The sequence below is a fragment of the Peromyscus eremicus genome, chromosome 1 (genome assembly GCF_949786415.1).
Source record: "Peromyscus eremicus chromosome 1, PerEre_H2_v1, whole genome shotgun sequence".
In the NCBI taxonomy this organism is placed as follows: Eukaryota; Metazoa; Chordata; class Mammalia; order Rodentia; family Cricetidae; genus Peromyscus; species Peromyscus eremicus.
The window spans coordinates 112,487,193-112,511,345 of NC_081416.1; the positions used below are offsets into that span (position 1 = coordinate 112,487,193).

Genomic DNA, 24,153 nt, shown 5'->3' on the forward strand with positions numbered 1-24,153 from the left:
TTTATCTCTCTCTATAGCCCCTGTCAGTAAAGTTTCAAAGAGAAAGTGTCACTTAAAAGAGGCTGGGTTTTCTTTTTAGGCGGCAGACATTTCCTTAGCCTAACTACAATTGGTTGAGTAAGCCAGAATGATCTGGGGGAGGAGAAAGTCTCGGCAACACTCCTCTTCCCCAGGGCAGTAGTGGGAGGAAATTTTGGCCAGCAGAGGCGCTGCTGCGGGGCCACAGAAGACCTGAAAGGAAGACCAGAGTTGCTTGAGATGTGGAACCCGCTGCAGGACAGTGACTCCGTGGTGGGCCCTGGACGCCGCCAGCGCTGGCTCTGCGTCGGAACTCTGGTCCTGGCTTTTTCCGGAATCTTCATTGTTGGCTTCGTCTTTGGTAGGGTGTATTTGCGGTGAAAACCACAGAACCCCAACTCGGCGACCCCCTTTTTTTCTTCCCTTCTGCACTCCGCAGCTCCGTCTGCACCAGAGGCGATCCTGTTGTGGGACTCCCGGGAATGTCGTGATTTGGGTGGGGGAAGGAGGGAACATTCCCTGTTAGTTAAGCTGTGATTTGCTGGCGTCGGTGCCGGATTGAGTTTTGAATAAACTGCTTGTAGGATTGAGCTGCACAATTAAAGTCAGATTTAAAAAACAAAAACAAAAACAAAAAAACCGGAACTAGAGCTAGGTTTGAGGTACTGAAACCCTGCAAGACGCCACCACACTTCTCAGAAGAGATCCCACCCATGGCTGCTGATCCAGATCAATCAGCAAGCTTGGCATTGAGTGGCTCTTGATGGCTTGGGGTTTCATCTAGCTCAGACCTGGGGCGTATTCTGGGGTACCAGCGCGTTCAGGACATCTCTGTGAAAGGAGTCTCTTTCTGTTCACATTCTTCCTTGAACCTAAGAGAGGCACATTCTGGGGAATGTTAATTACTGTCAGCACTTTCTGAACACATTCTCAGCAGGAGGTCTTTGTGCTTAGTTCGGATTTCACCCAACTGTAAGAAAACGTGAGCAGCACAGGCTAGCACACTTGTGAATTCAGAAGTTGTATCACTAATTCTCACTGCGAAAAAGTTACTGAGTCTCTTTAAGCCTTAGTTTCCCTATCTTTAATGATGAAGCTAATATGAGTAACTTATAGATAATAGAACATGAAACAGCATGCGGAATTTTCCTGGAGCAATGCTCAGGTCTTCTTCCTAACTGATTTTAACACACAGGCCAGTCTAAGATGTCGTCCAAGTCGGCCTTCTGTGCTCTGAATTCTGAGTCACCTCTCTGGGATTTGTAAAAACAGGCTATAGGCCAGTTGGGTAGCCTTAGTCCTACGGCTGTTGTGGGACTTCAATGAGGTATTTTCTCAGAAAGACGACTTAAATTGAGTTTCCATTATTTCAGTTTCAAAGTGAGAAACAAGGCTTGGAAAGGTTAGCATGGGATTCAAAAGGCTACACATCCTAATGTCAATTTATTGTTTTTACTTTGTTGCCCTCACTGTGATCCTTGGTTTCAGGGCTCAGTGACTCTGCTTGTTAGTGTCTTAATGTTCTGTCTCCTCCACAGGACTCTATCTTCTTGTATATTTTTTTCAGACCTTGAATCTAATCAATCATCCACAGGGTGTTCTTCCCTAATCTCACAGTCATCTCTGGGTTCCCTTAGTTTTATACACAGGGATAATATATTCCTTGTTGCCCAACCATGTGTCTCAATGTGCATATTTATATGCTTCTGTATGTGTGCATATGTGATCAAAAATTGGAAAAGTTCCATGACGATTGGCTGGGTAACCTTCTGCATTCCCAGACCAGGTACTCTGTAAACTTCCAATGATGCCCTATTCCTTTCAGATTAAAATAAACGCATGCAGACAGGGACTAAGGAACTGGTTATAAACTGTTTGCAGTTTTCTGTTAATTGGATTTCTTACAGGGTTATTGGGTACATTATAGTTCTTTGTAGGCTTCTAAACTTCAATTTCTCAAGCCTGTTTCATTTGGAAAAAAATATCAGTACATTTTGTTGTAATTTTAAATTCAAAGCAGACTAAAAGTCTGAGTTTTCTTTAATGCTTTCAGATAACTGATATACTTGAAATATAGTCATAGCTAAAATTCTCTTTTTGATTATCTACGTATGTTTATATCTGTGGCAATGCCCATGTGTGAGATGTGAGAACAGGTGCCCATAGAGTTCAGGACATGGCGTTACTTTCCCTGAAGCTTAAGTTACAGATAACTGAACTGCCAGATGTTGGTGCTGACAATCAAACTTGGGTCCATTGCAAGAACAGTACATATTCTTAACTGCTGAGCAAATCTCTCTAGTCACTGTACTCATAATTAATTCATTATAATCATTTGTTAAATGCTTATTCTAGCTCTGCAAAGAAGCAAGCAATTACTGGCAAGAGAAGCTAATGTAGAAAAAGATACATTTTCAAAACATTTTATTTCCAAGAGTTGAAACAATAATACCAAATTGAATTTCCTTATTAAACTTTTCTGAAAGTAACAGCAATGCACATAATTGAAATTTGGTTAAAATATGTTGTACTTGTTTTGCAATTCAAAAAAAATACTGATATGCTCTTTTCCCCATAGAAGCAAGCAAGGGATAGAAAACAACAAAATCCCAGCTAATACAAAAGATAAATAACTGTGTCTTACATAAAAACAAGACCCAGCCATGAGTTCATATCTCACATATCTTTGCTTGTATTTTTCAGGGTGGTTTATAAAATCTTCCAGTGAATCGACTAATATTGTTTCCCATCCTGGCATGAAGAAGGCATTTTTGCATGAATTGAAGGCTGAGAACATCAAAACATTTTTATAGTAAGCTTATGCTTAAAAGTCGATATGGGCAGTATATTGCAAAAACATTGTTGTGTACAGATGTTTTGATACAACATTTTATATATAAAACTTGGCTTTTCACAATGTTTTATTTATTGAGGATCTTGTATTACTTCCCATACAGGGAAGATTACAGCTTCAGCTTTAACTTGATATCATTAGAAAGCTCTCAGAGTGGGAGTTAGCAAACACTGAATATACAAAGACCAGCCTTTGCAAGCCAGCAAATATCTGTCGCAACTACTTAATTTTGCTCCTGCAACACAAAAGAAGCTATGGGAAGTATGAGGAAACTACATGTTCCAGGTCTGATAAAACTGTACTCATGAGCACTGAAATTTGATTCTCATGTGTTGATGTATTACAAAATTCCATCATGTTTACTCCTCACCTACTTAAAATGTAAAGCTGTTCTTTGCCTGTGGACTGTACAAAAAAAAAAAACAGATCATGGCCAAATATGAATCACAGAACTTACTTTGCTGACTCATCCTTTAAAGAAAGATAGTATGTTTTAATCAAGAAAAGGTTGACTTTAAAATCACATAGAAATCAGTTCAAACTCCACCTGGGCTCATTGACAGGAAAGTAACTGAGTGAATAATGAAGCATCCTAAGCCTTTATTCTCATATCTATGAGATGAGGGTAAAGATACTGCTGTGATAAGGATAAAACTGAAAAGCAGAATTTTTAAAAATTTAAAGACTAATTCTATTCTTACTGAAGTAGTTTAAAGCGAAAGAGATAAATAAATAAATTTTAAAAGTATTGTGCCTTGCATATTCTAGGCAAGAGCTCTGCCATTGAGCATACACAAGGCCCTGTGTTTGAGTCTCAACCATGCAAGAAACTAAAAGTTAAAAGGTGTCACAAAGTTAAATTTATAATTAGTTAAAAGTAAAATATGTGAATAAATATAGATTTAGTGTATGTAACCACTTACAATGCTTTATAGTTTTCAACAAATCAAAATAGTATGTGTCAAAAATATGTGAAATCCCTCTAATGATTGAAGGATTTCCTAATGAATACAAAGTAATTTGATATAAAAAGACTATTAAATATTAACATATGGATTGAGTTCTATATCTGTAGGTATATACATATATATCTTATATCAATTACAATGGAGTTAAAAACCATGAAAAACCATTGCTTCCTCAGTTTCAGAAGGGCCATGTTGAATAAGAGGCTTTGGGCTTAAACTTCTTTTTGAAAAAAAACTCTGCATCTTGTATTTACTCCACCATATTTGCATTATAGGCATGACAGAAGTAGTTTTGTCTTGGTGCTTATCGGAGATGAAGACAAACTAACCTTTAATGTTTAAACATTTTCAATGTTTCTTCACCAGTAATTTCACACGGACACCACACTTGGCAGGAACAGTACACAATTTTGAGCTTGCAAAGCAAATTCATGCCCAGTGGAAAGAATTTGGCCTGGATTCGGTTGAGTTGTCCCATTATGATGTGCTGTTATCCTACCCAAATAAGACTCAACCCAACTACATCTCAATAATTGATGAAGATGGAAATGAGGTAAAAAAAATACAAGAAACACTCCACCTCAATCTTGTATCATCTCTAAATATTTATCAAATTCATTATTATTGACATTTGTGATTTCTTTTAAAATCTCCTTATCAATGTCAGTTCATTTCTTAGAGTGTTTGAATGTAGTGTGACTTGGGGAAGATTTTCTTAAATAAATGCTTCATTATAGTTACTTTCTATTTTTTAGTATTATATACCAATTTGAAATGCAATATATGGTTAAGATTCTGACCAGCTAAACAGACTTTCATGCCTTAAAGCATAAAGACATTGCAAAGATTTAGAGTTTGCCAGGATATTTAGAGAACCAGTGTGGGTTTGAGGTAGCAAGGATGTACTGGTTTAAAAGGTTCTATTTCCACCTGATTTTAGCTAAAAGTTCTAGCTGCACTGAATGATAATTTTTCAAATGACCCTGTACATAGGCTTTTGCTAAGACCTTGTCTTGGACCTTTGGAAGGGAATAAATTTGGAGGCATAATGTATCTACAGCAAAGAATTTATAATTCTGTTTTTAAGTCAGGGTGCATATTTGCCAAACAGATTATAATACAGTTAGTTGAATTTGGTCTGATCCATATGTATGTTCAATACAAAAACAATAAAGTATAACAAAAACATTTATCACTATCAATACATTTTCCATAGCAGACCTAATATATCTAGTACAGTCTACATAGCTTCAGATAGTCATCTTGCAACTGAAATTCCTGTTATAAATAGCATTTTCAAGCTATTTACAAATTAAAATGTTTTCACATTTGACTTTTTCAAATTGTTATTTAACTTCTCTTACTAACAATGTATCAATCTTTTCTTGTAATGAACATATGTAAGTATACACACACGTATATTATAATCACTGATATGGTACAATTCTAACTTTAATCACACAGTTCTAGAGCGCATCATGCTTCTTCCCCTTTCCAGGGCAATTACTATTCAAACTATGAGCTGATTCTTTTAACACTTACTTATTTTCCATAAGTAGTATGCTTGCATTGCTTTTTATTTCAGAGTCATGCAGTGTTTGTTGGAGTTGTGATCATTCTGGCCCATGCTTATCACTCTAGCCTAACACCAATGTTCAAGTACTATTACTCATTTCTTAAAATTATAAAAAAAATATGAAATAGAAGAGATCTTCTGCATAAACTGAGGGCAGGGTCAGGGAAGGGGGATAAGAGGATGGGAACAGAAGGGATCTGGTTGGTCAGGTTGGGGACAGAACAGAGTGAGGGGAGTAAAGAAAGAGATGTCTTGATGCAGGGGGGCATTTCAGGGTTAGGGAGAAACCTGGTGCCAGAGAAACTCTCAGGAATCCACAAGGATGACCCCAGCTAAGTCTCTCAGCAATAGTGGAGAGAGTACCTGAACTGGTCAACTCCTGTAATCAGATTGGTGACTACCCTAATTGTCATCAGGGAGCCTTCATCCAGTAACTGATGGAAGCAGATACAGAGATCCACAGCCAAGCACTGGGTCCAGCTCTGGGAGTCCAGGTGAAGAGAGGGAGGGGGGAATTATATGAGCAAGGCAGGGAGTCAAGATTATGATGGGGAAACCCACAGAGACAGCTAACCCGAACTCGTGGAAGCTCAGGACTCTGGGCCCACAGCTAGATAGCCTACATGGGACCAACCTAGATCCTCGGCATGTTGTGGGTGACAGTTGTTTAGCTTGGTTTGTTTGTGGGGCTCCTAGCAGTGGGATAAAGAACTGTCCCTGGCACTTAGCTGGCTTTTGAAAACCTATTCCCCATCCTGGGTTGCCTTGCCCAGTCTTGATGCAGGGGGAGGAGCTTGGTAGTGCCTCAACATGATGTGCCATCCTTTGTTGACACCCATGGGAGACTGCTCCTTTCTGAATGGAGATGGAGAAGTGGATGGTGGTGGGGATAGAGGGAAGGCAGGAGGGGAGGGAATGGGAGGAAAGGAGGGAGGGGAAGAGTGATCAGGATGTAAAATAAATGAAAAATTTTAATTAATTTTTTTTGAAAAATTATATATTCAAAAACTATATTATTCTTTAATATTTCAAGCTCAATGAAAACCACTTGGTGTTGACACATTTATTGTATGGAAGAACTAAAACAGCTAGTATAATTTTGATTGGCATAATACTGCTATATATTTAAAATATGTATTCTTTATATCAATTTTTACTTTCTTAATCACATTTTTATTCAGTTTTGATAGTGTCTGTTTCTGACCTAATCTCAGCATTAGGGAACCTGAGTAAGGATGATAATCATGAGATTCAAAGCCAGGGTGGGCTATCTCATGAATTCTAGGCCAGCTTGGATTACACATTGAAAATTTTGTCTGAAAATAATAGTAATATTGCAGAAGTGTGGTATGATAAGAAGTTACATCTTACTGTTGATATATTTATGGGCTGGTGCACAGATGTTTCGTTAACACAGCACTACAATGAGATACAGAAATACAAACTTAAAAGAGTGAAATAAAAATGAGAAGTGTCTTTCCACTTTGTCTAAATCCTAAGTTTTTGGCCTCCATTATTCTTTATATATTCTCACATTTTAAAATATCTGTAAAATATCTGAAGACATGCCCAATATTGATTTTTCTATTTTGTCCTTATTGATTTTGTCAGAGGTATGTCATTTTTGCTAATGTATTCAAATACTAAACTTCGTCTTTAGCAGTGTTTTGTAACTTAACTTCATGGTTTATTGATTATGCCCTTACTTTAGATTTCTTTTATTGCTGTCTTTGTATTGACTTTGCTATTCCTTGTAGCATCTTCTGAAGAATGCTCATTTTACTGATATCCAGTCTTTAATAAATTGTGAGGGTCAAGTTCTCTCATAACTGCTTCAACTAATTCTTTCAAGTTTGGATAAGAGGTATTTCAGTAATCACTGATGTCTTATTTATTTCTAATTTCAATTTTTCTTCTTAAATTATTTTCTTATTTATTTGTTCATTCTTTAAGACAGCATCTTGCTAGCCCAGACTAGCCTAGAATTTGCAATCCTTTTGCTGGGATTGCACATATGCATTACTGAGTGTTTAGAATTTTTATGTCTGTTCTCATTGTCAGGTTTAATATGGTTTCAAATATATATATATATATATATAGGTAATTAGGTAATATGTGATTACCTAATTAGGTAATATGGTTTATAGGTAAAGAATTGTGCTGATTGTTTTTTGCCCACTTCACACAAATAGAAACATATTTGGAAGAGGAATGTTAATTGAGAAAATGTTTCCATAGGATTGGCCTGCACACAAGTCTCTGAGGTACTGTCTTAATTAGTGATTGATGTGACAGGCCCCACCTCAGTGTGGGCATGTCATCCCTAGGCTGGTGTACCTAGTTTTATAAGAAAGTAGGCTGAGAAAGTCATGAGGAACAAGTGATTAAATAGAGTTTCTCCTCGGCTTCTGCTTGAGTACCTTCTTCCAGGTTCCTGCCTTGATTTCCATTCCCGATTTCAGTGATAGACTGTAAACCGAAAGAAACTTTTTTATTACCAAATTGCTTTTGACATGGTGTTTTATCACAGCAATAAAAATCAAACTAAGGTTTCCATTAGAAATTAGTATGGGTCAATTTGTATAAATGCTCTGTTTCTTTGGCAAAATTGCATACTTGTTAGTTTGGGGACTTCATCTTTCATATTGGTTTAGTAGTTTGTATCATTATTTGGCTGAGACCTCTCCTTAATATTACTTCCTTCTGTCTTTATTAATCATATGAAGATTAATGTGATAGCTAAGTATTAAACTGAGCATTGAAGTTATACTCTGATAGACAGGGCATACATCTATTGTATTATGGACAAAACTTATTGGACATGCCTAATCTCATATAATACTTTATCAATTTCAGCATATTGTTTCAAATTTAGTTCTTTTGCAGCATTTCTATCATTCCTCTTTAAGAACTTCGTGGGTGCCCTGAACCTCCATATTTTGTCCCTGTAATCTCTTAATATTTCTTTTGTTTCTAATTTCTACGCTGAGATAAATTATGCTTATAGGTCTGTCTCCTAAATTTATTAATTTCTATAGCTTGCTAGCTTTGCCTCTTTTAAATTTTGTCTCTGTTATTTGATATTTTCTGGCTATGTAGCCCAGATTAGCCTTGAGTTTTCAATCTGCCTGCCTGGGTATCCTCATGCTGAGATTTCAGGTAGTGTTCCTGTGTGTGGACACTACATGTTCTTTTTTTTTTCTACATTTATTTAAAGGTTTTTCATTAAAATTTTAAACCAATGTCATCTATATAATAAGTACAAGACATTTCGTTTATTCTCTGTTCTCTATGTCTACTCCTTCCCAAAGGACTTTGTGTGTGTTCAGTGATTTTTGTTTGGGTTCTGAGTTCTTCCTTACGACTTCTTTTAGGGTTTTTAAAGGTCTAAATTAAAGGATAATGACATTGTGACAATTTTTGCTGGGCTTCAAGCAGCACTACCAACTGGACACTACTCTAAAATAAACTCCTCACCTAGAAGCATTTTGTACTATCTAAGTAGTGAGTGGGAAAATGTAGATCCTTTAAGGCCTTGAACCATCACTTTCTGTGGAATCAATTTATGTCTAATTTATCCATAACTCTAAAATATATTGTTCATTGGAGACTGATTTATGCAGGATTCTCCTGTAAGACTCTTATTTCCTGAAGTGTAGTCATACTGTATTAATAATGTCTATGCTCTCTTTATGGGCCCTTATACTTTGATAAGATCAACGGAGACAAAAATGGACTGTTCTGTTCTAGTCAGCTTTCATTACTTGTGTTAATTAACTTATTAAAGTTTATTTTATTTTGGTGTTTCCAGTCCATAATCAAAAGGTTCCATCAGTTTGGACCTCTAATGAGGCAGTGACTAATAGTGAAGGGAGCGGTAGCATAAACTACTAGTGTCACAACAAGAAAGAAAAGTGTGAGGCAGATGCTCCTTTAAGGTCATACCTTCCCCTGAGAGATCACCCACAAGGCCCCATCTCATGGAGTTTGCACTTCCTCCTGATCATGCCAGCCTCACAACTAATCCTTTAACATGCAGACATTGAGGGATATTCAGTATCCAAAACTATAATACAGATTTTAGTGTTACATCTCAGAATTCCTGTTGCATATATGTTTTTATTTGTTTGCTATTTTGGGAGATTCTTAATAGTCCTTGCTTTTCCAATTTAATTTAGATAAACAGATACAAATTTTGGTTAGTGTTTTTTATTCTTTTTTCCTTCTTAAATTATTTTATTTTTTTGTTTTTTATTTTTTAATGTAATTTTTTATTAAAAAAGATTTTCTTTCTTTTTATATACCAACTTGTTCCCCCTCCCTCCTCTTCTCCTGCTTCTCCCACTACCCCCATCCCACCCCCATCCCCTCCTCATAGAGGGTAAGGCCTCCTTTGAGTATAACAGGCTGTTATACCATGTTGGGGATAGACCTAGCCTCTCCCCCCTGCATCAAGGCTGAGTAAGGCATTGCACCATATGGAATGGTGTCTAAAAAGCCAGTTTGTGAACCTGGGGTAAGTCCTGGTACCATTGCCAGGGGACCCACAAACACATCAAGCCATGCAACTTTCACCCACATTCAGAGGGCCCAGTTCAGTCCCATGCAGGCTGACCAGCTATAGGTCCAGAGCCCATGAGCTCCTATTAGCTCAGATCAGCTATCTCTGTGGTTTTTCCTATTATGATCCTGATCCCCTTTGCTCGTATAATCCTTCCTCCCTCTCTTCAACTGAACTCCAGGATCTTGGCCAAGTGCTTGGCTGTGGGTCTCTTCATCTGCTTCCATCAGTCACTGGATATAGGTTCTATGATGACAATTAGGGTAGACACCAATCTGAGTGTAGTAAAGAGGAGGACACTAAGAGGGACATACACATGGATCTCCCCACGAAGGGGAAAGGTTAAGATCTTCTGGGCAAACTGAGAGGAGGGAACAGAGGGGAGGGGATGGGAGGTAGGAACATGAGGGCTCAAGATGGCCGAGTTAGGGGAGAGACTGGGAGGGAGAGTAATGAAAGAGATATCTTGACAGAGTGTACCATTAAGGGGATGGGGAGAAATCTACAGCCAGGGAAAACCCCAGAAACTCACAATATGTCCCCAGCTAAGATTCATAGCAATGGTGGAGAGGGTTCTTGAACTAGCCTTCCCCTGTACTCAGATTGGTGTCTACCCTAAATGTTTTTCATTCTTTCAAGTATGAATGTTTTTCAGTGTATCTGAGTACTATTGTACTATTGGGGGTACATCTCTTAACTATGTGACCTTTTTATTAAAGTAAATTTGATATTTAACTTGTTCCAGGATTATTATAATAATGACCACTTTTACTATGCAAGGCTATAGTTCTATTTGAGGATCTTAAAATGATGTCTGCAGACATTTTCTCCTTAAATGGAAGCTGGTGCTTGTGGTCTCTTCTAGGACCCTCAAGAGGATGAATCTCTTCTATTCTACTGTGGAGCACCTGTGTATAACAAGTGAGACAACTGACCCAAGAGATGGATGCATTTTTCTTGGTTGCTTGTGATAAACTTGAACTGATTTACTCTTGATTATCTGGTTTGTTTCTCTAGATTTTCAACACGTCATTATCTGAACTGCCACCTCCAGGCTATGAGAACATCTCAGATGTAGTGCCACCTTTCAGTGCCTTCTCTCCACCAGGGATGCCAGAGGTAACAATGTAGCACAGCACAATACAAATGATGAGCAGAAGTCCTATTTCCTCATACAGTTAGGCAATAATTAAACTGTCTGACCTACATAGTTTTTTTCTCCTCTCTCAAAAGAAATCACAAACTTCATTATTTTTCTTTCTTGCAAACATGCTTAAATTCTTCCACAATACTGAACAGTGATGTAGAATGTTTCACTATCTATGCTATCACTATTTACATTCAAATAGAAGGCACATGAGTTGACTGTTGTGATTTCCTGGGTGATCTGTAACCCAGCCAGTAGAGCAACACTTCTCTATTAATTGTATAGGTCTTTTATGTGTATGAAATACGTTTCTCCATCATTAATTCTTGAATCTATGTGATCTGAGTCCTGTGGAACATATAACACTGGCTCATGCATTAGGCAATTTGAAATTTGCAATTTCACAACGTCTATAAACATACTGTAGTATTTCTCAGGTTTTAATATGTGTCATAAATGGAGGGTTTGCAAAGCACAGATTCTGGTTTCTAGCCTATGAGTTTCAGCATGTCTGCAGATGTACCCAAGAGCTCATGGGTGCTTCTCACAGGGTCCTCTGTAAGGCTGAACTCCAGGATCAATCTTTGAGGACCACTGCTTTTCTCACCCAAATTTCCACAGTGATAAGGGCAGAAAAATAGAAGCTTGAAGAAATCAGGGAAAATTCCAAGCCCAGGGCCAGATTATATTTACAATCACAGAACAACAGCACAGTGTAAGTCATACAAGAAGGCCATTGTCTAAAACAAAGTGGTTTTTCAACTGAGAATACCACTTGCCTAGGGAAGCATATCTATTGGCTACTTTTGTTTGCAAAATTTTAAACTGTGTCATCTCCAATCCATTCTCCAGAATAGTTTGTCTTATGATGATTACCAGTTTATCAAAAGATAGCTGTCATTTTGTAATACTTAAGGGGGGAATCTCTCCCAAATTGCTTATTGGTACAATCAAGAAATGTGAACAGACCAATTTAACTTCTCTCTCTCTCTCTCTCTCTCTCTCTCTCTCTCTCTCTCTCATCTCTCTCTCTCGTCTCTCTCTCTCTCTCTGTCTCTCTCTCTCTCTCTCTCTCTGTCTCTCTCTCTCTCTCTCTCTCTCTCTCTCTCTCTCTCTCTCTCTCTCTCTCTCTCTCTCTCTCCCATCTCAGTTTCTGTCTACTCTTTCTTTATCTCTTTGCTCTTGGATGATAATGCTAGTTAGTCCTGCCTACACATGCACAGTTGTGGGCAGCTATCTTCTGGAGCATAGAGAAACCTACCAGTGGCCACTTGTTCATGAGAGGATGACTCTTCCTCTTCTAACAGCTAACAACTGCCAATAGTTTCTAAGTAACAGGAATTTTGGCTAGCTTGATCTCCTGCTGGTAACTATGGGGAGTCTGAGTTCCTGAGTGGAACAGCCATTGTGTCCAGGAGACAGTATTTCACAGTATGTATCTCCATCCTCAGCTCTTACATTCTTTTGAAGAGCCTTCCCTGCACTTGAAGCAGAGCATTCCCTGAAGAACAGTCTAGGCGTGTATTTTAGGGCCAGCCCATCACAAAGGTTTCTAAGTTGATGCTTAAGGAAAAAAAAGGAATTGACAAAATTGTGAAAGTGCAGAAATATATACTTGTGTAGATTTGAGGCTTTGGTCATAATTAATATTTTTGTGGTATTGTTCATTGAGCCTAGAGCCTAGCACATTCTGAGTAGATACTATACCATGATGCTACATTCTCAGATTGTGTTCATCTATTTTTTAAATGGAAGAAGTTAAGTAGTAAATAAGCATGAATATTTATACTCCTTCAGCTACAAATGAGCAGCTGTGTCACTGATTCTGAAATATTATTTATAGTATGTTGGAAATTATATTCCTTGCAGGCACTTTATGTCATAGAGGTATGATGAGCATTTTTTTTAGATTCCTGTGCAAAATAAATGGATGTGTGCATTACTTTTCAGAATATGTTTATGTATAGATTAGAGGAAAAAACATTTCAGAGAATGACTTTACAAATGACAATGTTGAGACTTAGGGATGACAGTATGCTTGCATGATCACACAAATGACTGGAAATAAACCTGTCAAATGCCAATTTTTGGTCTCTGATGTTTGTGAAGACCCACTATGTTCCTATTTGATTGTACAGTCTAAAGTGAAAAAAGCTTTCTTTCACCAAGGGTCTGTCAACCTATGGTGACCGGACTTTTTCCAGATTACATGTAGCAACTTGAATACTGATGTAATTCTGTGGGGGTATTTCTACTCAATAAAAGATATATATATCTTTATATATATATAAAGTATAGCTATTGAGTATAGCTACTCAATAAAAGATAGGTAAAAGAAAATGTATTATTTAACTCATATGTATCTTAACTTGTTTAATTATATTTTCAATTTAAGCTAACTTCTCCTTTGTCTTATCTGATACTGATCTGTCCTGACCCTCTTGGGGGCTTTTGCTTTATCTGTATCTATTTCAATAACAGATGTCCCTCATCCGTACATGCCTCCATATGTTACATTTTCTATAAATTGTTCTTGATCTCAACAGGGGGATCTAGTGTATGTTAACTATGCACGAACTGAAGACTTCTTTAAACTGGAACGGGACATGAAGATTAATTGTTCTGGAAAGATTGTGATCGCCAGATATGGGAAAGTGTTCAGAGGAAATAAGGTAAGGAAATGATGTACTTGCAGGAAAGCGGATGAACTGGAGGTCAACATGTTAAGCTAAAAAAGACATATATCGCAATTTTGTCTCATAAGTGGAATCTAGAGTCAAAAAAGCAAAATCAATAAATACACATGAAAATAGAAGGGTGGGGACCTATTTGTTAGTAAAAAGGAGAGAAACAGGAAGGATGATGGGATAAAGAAGAGGGTAATAGGAAATTATAGGATAATAATGAAAGCACGTGATGTTCATGTGTGAATTTGCTCTAATGAATTCACTGTTTTCTACGATGCGTACATGCTGATGACATTTTTAATATTTATCTCTTGCCCTAATCTAAAATGTATATATTTTATACATGTTGAACCATTTCCTTAAAGTTTTTCTGAGATTATTATTCCCTTGACTCTATAAACTCCCACCTTACAGGGAAGACACCTAACATATTTGTGTTCTTGTGTTCTTGAATGCTGACCTTATTGGCAAGAGCAAATGCAGCAGATTTTTCTGTACCTGCAAGTTTCTCTGACTTAAAAAGAAACACAAAACCCCTCACACTGAATTTCCTACTAATTTCCAGTAACTTTATTTTAAATGTTATCTCCAAAGACTTACTAAAATAAATTTAATGTGGACCATTACTATAGGTAGTGAAAAAAAGCCAAAATATTCCTCTTCTGATGTAGATTTAATAGGAATTTGGCTTGGGAATTCTACTTGCTTATTATGTTTCTAGAAAACTAGAGGGAGCAGCAAATCCTTATTCCTACTGTCATGAGAATGTTCCAGGTCTGGAGCTCTGCAAATCCACCTTTGAGATTTTAAAGTAGTATCCAGGACTAGTGTCACATAGCCGTAACCCTTGAAAGGCTGAGGCAGGAGAATTACAAGTTCAAAGCCTTCCTGGGCTACAGAGTAGATTCAAGTTCGGCCTTTAAAACTCAGTGAGACCTGACCTTTAAAATAGAAGATAGAGCTTAGCTATTTATTTAATGTGATCTTGGCATCTGCCATTACTAAGTCTGGAGCAAATTAATCTAAACTGAGAAAAGAACACCATGTCTTCTAGGTTAAAAATGCTCAACTGGCAGGTGCGAAAGGAGTCATTCTGTACTCAGATCCTGCTGACTACTTTGTTCCTGGGGTGAAGTCTTATCCAGATGGCTGGAACCTCCCTGGAGGTGGTGTCCAACGTGGGAATGTCTTAAATCTTAATGGTGCAGGTGACCCCCTCACACCAGGTTACCCAGCCAATGGTGAGTGATCAGACCCCAAACATAATACGAAACTGATCATTTCAAATTATTTTTGTAGAGGATTTCTTTGGCAAAATGACTAAGGGTATATTTTTTCTCATACTTTTTGAATCATAGAAATAAAAAGTTTCAAATTCTGAAAATTATTGGATCATGTTCATTACACCATATTTGAAGGCTTGGACCTGATAAGCTTGGAATTCAGACTGTTTCAGATATTAAAATATAATATGGTTCATGTATAATATAATGCATCACACTTACATGGGGTGGAGATAGAATACAACGATTGAATTTAAAATAATTCTTCAGCAAAGTGTGTGATTATCAGCAATGAACATGGGTTAAAAAGGAATATAAGTATATTCATGTCTGTTCTAGTCTAGTTTTTTTTTTTTTTTTTTTGGTGTTTTTTCTTTTTCCCATGAGTTTTGGCCAGGTTGTCTTCTCTTGTTAAGGAAATTCACACAAAACTTATAATTCTCATGAGTAGAGTTTTTACTTTTCTAGTAATGAGCTGAAGAGCAAAATGTCTAAAGTGGTTAGATAATGCACTAAGGATACAATAGCTTTTGCTGCTTTGCCAAGATAAATGATAATTACTAAGTCACGTTTCCTACATGGCAGCTTCTGCATGCCTTATCAACCTTACAGGCAACAGGGTATTATGATCTCTTACTTGGAGGAAAATGAAACGATGCAAGCAGTCTGCCCACAGTCATCACATCACTAACCAGGGTACTGGAGTTCAAAGTCCCAGTGTGGCCTCAGAGTCCACGTTCTTCTCCTTTGCTGAAATGCTGCTTGGTCAAACATTAATTAAACGGATAAGTTGTTTTGGATGCATTCAACTATCAGACGATATCTTCAAAATCTGTGTTCATTTAGTTTGCATAGTTTGGGACAGAGCAAATTCTCATAATTTAGGAAAAAGGAGTTTGTCAAAGTACCCATGACACTTACATATTTATTTTTCATCTCTGCTTCATCAAATCACATATTTATCTAAGGCTTATGCGTTTGAAGGGTTTGAAAACCTTCCTTAAAACACAGAGCACTGCCATTAGCTGTTTCCATTCTTTAAAACCACTTTTTATTACTCTACCATAAAGTAGTGATGTTGGTGGTGCAGGGCCGTTGTTAGGCTCCCCATGCTCCAGCATGCGACCCCACATCATCTACATATGAAAAGTGTTAATTGGGCTCAGTGGGATTTTAATAAAATTCATGAAATAGGGAGAGCGAAGTGTGTGGAAGTTCATGGGGAGTTGGAGGGAGCAGGGATGAATACAAGCAAGATAAATTGTATACATGAATGAATTTTCAAAGATTATAAAAAAGAAAACAACTTCAAATATTAAACAGAACATTGATCATATAAATGGAATGAAAACCCACAAATCTGTCCTGCATGACTTTTATTTACTCTTACCTTCCCATTTCCACATTAAAAAAAAAAAACAAAAAAAAAAACAAAAACAAAAAAACAAAAAACAAACCTCTTCCAACTCATGTTCTTTCTATTAAGCTAAAATAAAATTTAGATTAACTGGAACTTCTGTCCATGATTTGAAAATTTAAAATGATTGAATTTTAGAGGGAAGGCATGTAATCCCTAGAGATAACATTTGTCACTTTGTGTGCATTATGTATTTTTGTTTTTTTAAATTTTTTTGAAAATTTATTTTTTTTCATACAATATATTCTGATATTCTTTCATCTTTCCCAATTCCTTTGAGATCTTCACCACCTTCCCTACCATCTGAACACACAAACTTTCGATCTCTCATTAGGAACCAAATAGGTATCCAAATTGTAACAGAACAAAATAATATAAAATAAAAACAAATAAATCCAAATAGGACAAAACAAACAGAAGAAAAAGAGCCAAAGAAAAATAACAAGAAACACATATAGATGCAGAGACACAAACATTTGCCACACAGGAATCCCATAAAAGACAAAAAACTGGAAGCAATAAAATAAATGCAACAGTCTTGTAGGGTTAAAAAAAAATCTTATGAGACCAAGAACCTACAGAGATGCCTACAGAGTATGTTTTCTGTTGGCCATTTACTACTAGGCATTAAGCCTATCCTTGAGAGTGCTTTGTATTCTCAGTGAAATTCCCTTGGAGAAAACTAATTTTTCATTGTGTTTGGTTATCAATTGAAGATAACATCTGGTTTAGAGATGGGAGCTTTTGCCCACTTCTCCTTTCAGCTCTAAGACCTCATCTGTCACAGACATGTGAAGGCCCTGTGTATGCTGCCACAGTCTCTGTGAGTTTATATATGGATCACCTTCTGTTTCGAACGCCTTGTTTTCTTGATGTTCTTCATCACCTCTGCTCTTAAATCTTTTCTGCCTCTGCTTCCAGAGGATTTCCTGATCCCTGAAGGAAGGGATTTGATGTGATGTAAACATCCGTTTTAGGACTGAATGTTCTAAGTTCTCTCAATCTCTGCATACTTTCCCATTGTGGTTCTTTGTTTTTGTTCCCATCTGCTATAGAAGGAAGCTTCTCTGATGTTTTCTGAGCGAGGCACTGATCTATGAGTATAGCAGAATGCCATTAGGAGTCATTTTATTGACACTTTCCTGTAGCAGAAAAGTAATATTTGGTTTTGCTCTTGTTCCCTGTTATATCCTATTTTAGGTTCTTGGCCACAGGGGCAGTGTCAGGGATGGGTCCCAATTTATCGAGTAGACTAAGTCTGATCAGGTATTGGTTTGTTTCTCCCACAAGCTTTTTGCCTCTATTTCACTAGCGTATCTTGCAGCAGGTCATTCATTACTTTAGATTGAATGGTTTGTATAGTTGGGTCAGTGTTTACCTTTCTCCATATAGAGTACCTTCCTGTACTATGAACACTAATCTGTAAGAGTGAAGGCTCTATAGTCCCCAACTCAATTTTTCCATGTTCAGTGAGTTCTGTAGATGTTGTTTTCAGCAATAGGGCCTTACCGTTAGTTTGTGGAGAGCAACTAATAGCCAGAACAATAGCATAGGATGTTTGGAGGTTCCCATGGGACCCTTTGGCTATCAACTCAATTACGTGTAACCCATTTCAAACACTGATGATGAAAGATGTCTAGTTGGAGCTTTGTCTCCACCATAACTAGGTGATTTCATTTAGAATTCTTTCATTGCGTATATATTTTAAGAATCTTCTACTGCATTGTGTTTCCACATGGCCCCTCAAATGGCCCTTCAGTTGAGCTGTCCTTCCCCATATTCCCTCTCTCCCCTCTCTTCTTGGGTCAATAACTAGCAGTGGAGGTGCTCAATGAAGTACTTTTCTGTTTAGCATTTTTAGAAGAGTTATACTAGGCCATTAGGTGACTTCATACTCTCGTAAACATGTATGTGAGTTTCAGTTTCTCCATGTTTTTTGACACGTGGAATTTTATCACTTCTAGAATGTATGAGAGAATGTGTTTTATCTCATTTGCAGAAATTCATTTGAAAAAGGCTGTTTTTAGTGACAAATATGCTCTTTTTCTCAGAATATGCTTATAGGCGTGATTTAACAGAAGCGGTTGGACTTCCAAGTATTCCTGTCCATCCAATTGGATATGATGATGCACAGAAACTCCTAGAGTAAGTTTCCTAGAAAAAAAATAAAAGATGCCTGTTTTGGTATTTCATTCTAGAGAATTTTCAAATGTTTTACTTTAATCTTCAAATCTTGGAAATCTGTCCTCAGTGATGGATGCAATCTACAATGATTTTACAATTTTAAATAATTCTGGAGTTTATTTTGTGTTTGGCTATCCAATATGTGAGAGCCATGAAAATTATCATTCTGGATTTCCAGCTGAAGGGTGAATCATGGATAATTCCTGGAACCATGATATTGGGAGGCCCATCTCCCTGCTTGTGACACTGTTCTCAGGCAGGCAGTGGCCAATTGTGTCAAGGATGATAAGATAGCCTTTTCTGGGAAACATGGTACTCATTAGAGGCAAGGCTGTTGATTGATAACTACTTGATAGGCTTGCTCAATTAAATATCATACTGACATTCCTTCTTTCTTTCCTTTTCTTCCTTCCCTTTATCCTTTACCTTATGTCAGAATGGCATTGAGTCTGTGGACATTTTCCCAACCTTCTCTAGCTTCCTATTCTGCTCTCTCCCTAGGCTTTTCTCCATGTATCTATTATTTATCAATCTTTTCATTCTTATTTTTTAAATTTCTACCTCTTTGAGGAACAGAATAACAATGTAAGAGCCACTGATGTTCAGTTTTTAATCTGTATTTCTCCTCCACTTATGACTTCATTCTTGAGCTTTTCTCTGTTCCTGTCTTATTCTCTTCTGTTTGCCCTTCATGATTCACTTCCCTGTGGAAGAAAGAGAAAAGAATTTCTCTGAAAGTAAAGTTGGTAGAGTAAAAGCATCTTGTCAATAATTCTGGCTCAGGTTCCCACATCCTGGAACTAAAAGGGTACTCCATTGTGCATGACTTCAAAGCAGTTTTAATTGGTTCATTATCACATCTGTGAGAAAGCATTTCATGACCTAGTGTAAGGCCACCAGTTTCACAAGTGAGGATCTCTTTATCTAGAAATTGGAGCTGTGTCCTATCTAAGAGCAGATCATGTTTAGATTTCTACTGTTAACTGTGCCACTTGGGTAAAGATTAAGTATGTCGTACAACATTTACAAGCACCAAGGACTCTGCATTTAGACAAATGTGTCGACAAATGAAGTCTAAACATTTATATTAAAGATGAATATGATTACAAGATTACTTGTGATAGTGGAAGGATTCAAAGGAGGAAAAACTTCAGCCCCTTCAAGCATGTCATTGTTTATGATACTGTACAAAGCAATAAAATACAGAATAATAGTGGCCAAGAATATTTAATAACATGGAATATGTTTATGATATGTTAAGTTAAAGAGCAGATTTTTCAAAACACTATACTAAATTATTCCAGTTATAGAACCTATTAAAATGAGCCCATATTTTCTTTGTATTAGAAAAAGAACACATGGAATTTCATAGAATTAGATATAAGATTTATTTAGTCATGTCTACTAATTCTTTGGTCTGGATAAAAAGATAAATATTAGCTGTGTCCTAACTGAGGTAGGATAATTATTTTTTTGAAAAATTATAAATGTTCTTTATCTCAAATTGCATCTAGCTTCTAAATAGTCTGTTTTGTGCATGAGGTTTCTTTTTTTTATTACTGAGCTGTTAAAACACATGATGATACTGCAGCTTGTTTAACCATTCACTAGTTGAAGGACAACTGGAGTTGTTCCTTGTTTTTGTTGTTATGGAAGGAAACACTATAATAACTGTGTGTGAATTTCTTGTCACTATACTCTTCCTTCCTCTGGTGTACAGTTTTGAGTCACACAAACATAACAGATTGACTTTGATAAGAAACTGCTAATAGTGAAACAGGGGCTGCCTCTGACTCTTTTACCTGTTTTTGAGACCCTTTTCCTCCTACTGTGTTGCCGTGTCCAGCCCTAATATGAGGGGAGATGCCTCGTCATGCTGTTACTTGATATGCCATGTTTGGTTGATATCCCTGGGAGGTGTGCTCTTTTCTGAAGGGAAATGGAAGTGTGGATCTAAGGAAGAGGGGAAATGGGGGTTTAGGGACTGGTAGGAGAGCAGTAAGGGGAAACTTCAGTTGGGATGTAATATATGAGAGAAAAATAATTAAAAAATAAATATAAAAATAAAATAAATAAATAAAAAAGAAAAAAGAAACTAAGACCCATAAGTGATTTTTATTACAGTATACCTCACCAATATATGAATAGCACACACACACACACACACACACACACACACACACACATACATACACACACACTTTTCATGCTTTTACAAAAGCAAATCTTATATGGTGATATCTAAAAGTACCTGGCTCACTTTCTCACTTTGTATTTTCTTTGAGTATTGCTAGTTTTATGAGCCTTTTTTAAAATCATCTTTTCTTATGATTTCTTTACAGTGTCAGGGTGGTATTTTCTACACAAGATTAATTTGTCAATGTTCCTTTATCTATTTCTTGGAAGAATACCTGGAGAACTGGTGTTTGGCCTTTAAAGCAAAGCCATAGGAAATAGTAAGGCCAATTATCTTTCTGGAAGGTGTCTATGGCTATTCATGCCCTTTACTTGTAGTCTGATCATATTTTCTCTTCTTGAGCCAGTTTTGGGAATGTGCAACTTTCTAGGAATTTATTCATTTCAGGGAGGTTGTGTAATTTACTAGTATATAGTTCTTCATTATGTTCATTGGTAAGTCTCTGCGTTTCTGTAAAGCCAGTTGCATGTCTTCTTGTGTTCCTGAGATTAGTAATTAAGGTCACCTCCACTATTAAAGTGTTCAGTATGGTTTGTCTGTTGATTTGAGAAACTATGCTGCCACTGCTGTTTCATCTTTTTGTGTCTCTATAGCTTATTCTTTATTATTGCATAGTTTTGTTTTAAAAGATATTTTAAAATATCCTTTAAATTTTTAATTTTTTGTAGTTTCCTTGCATTTATATAATAAATTTCAGTCATTTCCTTTTCCCTCATTCAGCTTCCTCCAAGTCCAAGCTCAACCACTTCTCAACAATTCCCCCTCCTACTACCTTGCCTTCTTTTTGTTTGTGTTTCACTGAGTTGAATTGAGTGACTTGCCCAAGTTATTTATTTATTATTTACTTATTTGTTATTAATTTATTCTTAGTTATTTAGTCATATTAAGACAGCTTATCTGTGGCTATACCACTGAAGAAAATATCATGCCATCCTTCACCCAGCTGAAGTATGATCACTTATTTAAATATGTATGTTCACAAATATGTCTTTTCCTCTATATACTTCTCTAGTGTTTCCATCTATCATTTGTTGCAAAAATATTTTTGTTGGGGTTGAATTGATGTATAATTTCAGCCTTTTATGTTTATTCAGACTTGTGTTACAGCCTAATATGTGGCCTTTCTTAAGAAAATATTCTCATTGTCCTCAAGAAGAATATGAAGTTGGTCTGGGTTGAGCAGAATGTTCAGGAAAATCTGCTTGGCATTTCAGGTGTTGCAATATCAGTGGCTTCAATTCTAAATAGAGACTCAAAACAAAACCAGACCACAATGAAGACTCACCATGTCATTCCCTGTGTTGTTAGACACCTAGAGGGTTCATTTTCTTCTGATTGATCTTTAGAGTAATTTTTATAGAAATTCCCAACATTAGTAGCACTTAGTAAATAGACTACAGAAACCACATTTCTGCATCATCCCAGAGGCAAAGATCCACTCATTTGCAAGCTTGCTTCTCAAAATTCAACAGTCGTCCTATATGGCAGTCACATCATCTGTCATCCCTTACTCTTGCTCTATGCTCCTTACCTGGATTCCTCTGCACACTTTGCCATTTACCTTCATCTTTTCTTGTTACTTATTTAAAAATGAGGAAGTGAAACCTCATTTAGAAATGTGTTCCTCATCCCATTGGCTAAATTAACCACTTCTTTGTACATGGTCTATAGCAGCAGAGGTTTCTGTAATATAACATTGATAGTGTTCTGTTTTGTTTTGTTGTTGGTTGTATGTTTTTCTTTTGAGAGACTTAAACTTAGGCCGAAAGATCATATTATATATATGTTTGTCTTATTGAGTAGAACAGAGCACATTTATCACAGTAAACAATAAATGCTTGGCAAATGATGAGATCAAAATGAATGAGCTATATCATACTGATTTTAAAAATTAGGACTATTTATACTTATTTCTCCAGTATCTAACATTTGTCAAATCCTAACATATTTTCAAAATGAATTAACATTGTCTTTTAATATTTAAGTTTTTTACTTTCCAAGAGCAGTATATTCATCAGTAACATTTGTTGACTAAAACTTCTATTCTCATGGCTTGTGTTTCTTTGATCATTGTTAGACTTTCATATAACTGTTTTGTTCTAATCATTTGCTGTCAGTGTAATTACTAGTTCGTGTGTTCTTCATGGTACAGGCTGAGACTGTGAGGAGTATAGTCACTACCTTTCTTATGTTTCTCTTCTATGTCTATACATGCCTATATGTATGTGCATAGACTTATGTGTACATGCTATTTATAATGAAGTTTCTTTTTACCCATTTCTTCTCCAAAAGCTCTATTAACATATACTTGGCAAAATATTCTATTCACAATAAAATATGGGTATAATTTCACTTATGTCCTATAATATTTTGTCTCTTGAATACTCTGTTGTTTTGAATATGGATTATACTTTCTAGCAATGTAGATAAATCTTTTCATACTTCATGTATTCTCTTTATTTAATTGCTTGTGTGTTGTGTGTCTGTGATGTATGCTTGTGTGTACATATTGTGGGTATGTAGATATGCTTTCCTGTACATGAACTTATGGTCAGTGTTATGTGTCTACCTCTATGGATCCCCACCTTTTTTGTTTTGAGTCAAGCTCTCTCCCTGAACCTGAAACTCAAATATTTGACAAGACTGACTGGCCATCATGCCCCAGAATTCACCTGTCTCCCTATCCTACATTGCTCAGGATACTGACATGTTATCTGACTTAGCTTTCATAGCATCTCTGCAGGTCCAAATACACATTCTTATGCTTATCCAGCAAATATTTACCAAGCAAGGATCTCCCCAGCACACTATATGCTTTGTAGTGAAAAATAAATTAAATACATTTTATAGTATTTTTTTTCTGGAATTCTGTCTATTAGCCAAACTGATGAGACAGGGAAAAAAGAGAGGGCAAATTTACTCATTCATAAAGCTTTAAAAACAGATTACACTTTGTAATATTTTCTAGGAAGAGATAATCTTAATCATTTTTGTTTTTTGTTGACTGAGAATTTCATTCATTCAAATACTGTGCTTTGGTGAAACATCCCCCCACCCCCCATCCTCTCCCTTCCAGGTCCTCCAACATCGCACCACTACTATCCCATCCAAACTTCATGTGCTCTTTTATTACTTTTATTCTTTAAATGCCCAGAGTTCATTTAGGGCTCTCAGTATGTGCATAGATTGTAAAAAGCATACACAGTCGCTCTAGAGTCACATTGCTAAAGAATACCAACTCTATCTCTTCCAGCAACAATC

At 36.6% G+C, this 24,153-nt stretch overlaps 1 protein-coding gene across 1 annotated transcript in view; it reads left to right on the forward strand.

The window, feature by feature from the left end:
• Positions 1-258: 258 nt before the first annotated feature.
• The window catches only part of Folh1 (folate hydrolase 1), a 52,052-nt gene continuing 28,157 nt past the window's right edge, over positions 259-24,153 (forward strand). The window contains exons 1-7 of the mRNA XM_059267519.1: positions 259-379; positions 2,722-2,830; positions 4,207-4,393; positions 10,995-11,096; positions 13,671-13,796; positions 14,866-15,052; positions 18,563-18,656. Of these exons, the coding sequence (XP_059123502.1) occupies positions 259-379; positions 2,722-2,830; positions 4,207-4,393; positions 10,995-11,096; positions 13,671-13,796; positions 14,866-15,052; positions 18,563-18,656 (926 nt within the window). The remainder of the gene's footprint in view (positions 380-2,721; positions 2,831-4,206; positions 4,394-10,994; positions 11,097-13,670; positions 13,797-14,865; positions 15,053-18,562; positions 18,657-24,153) is intronic.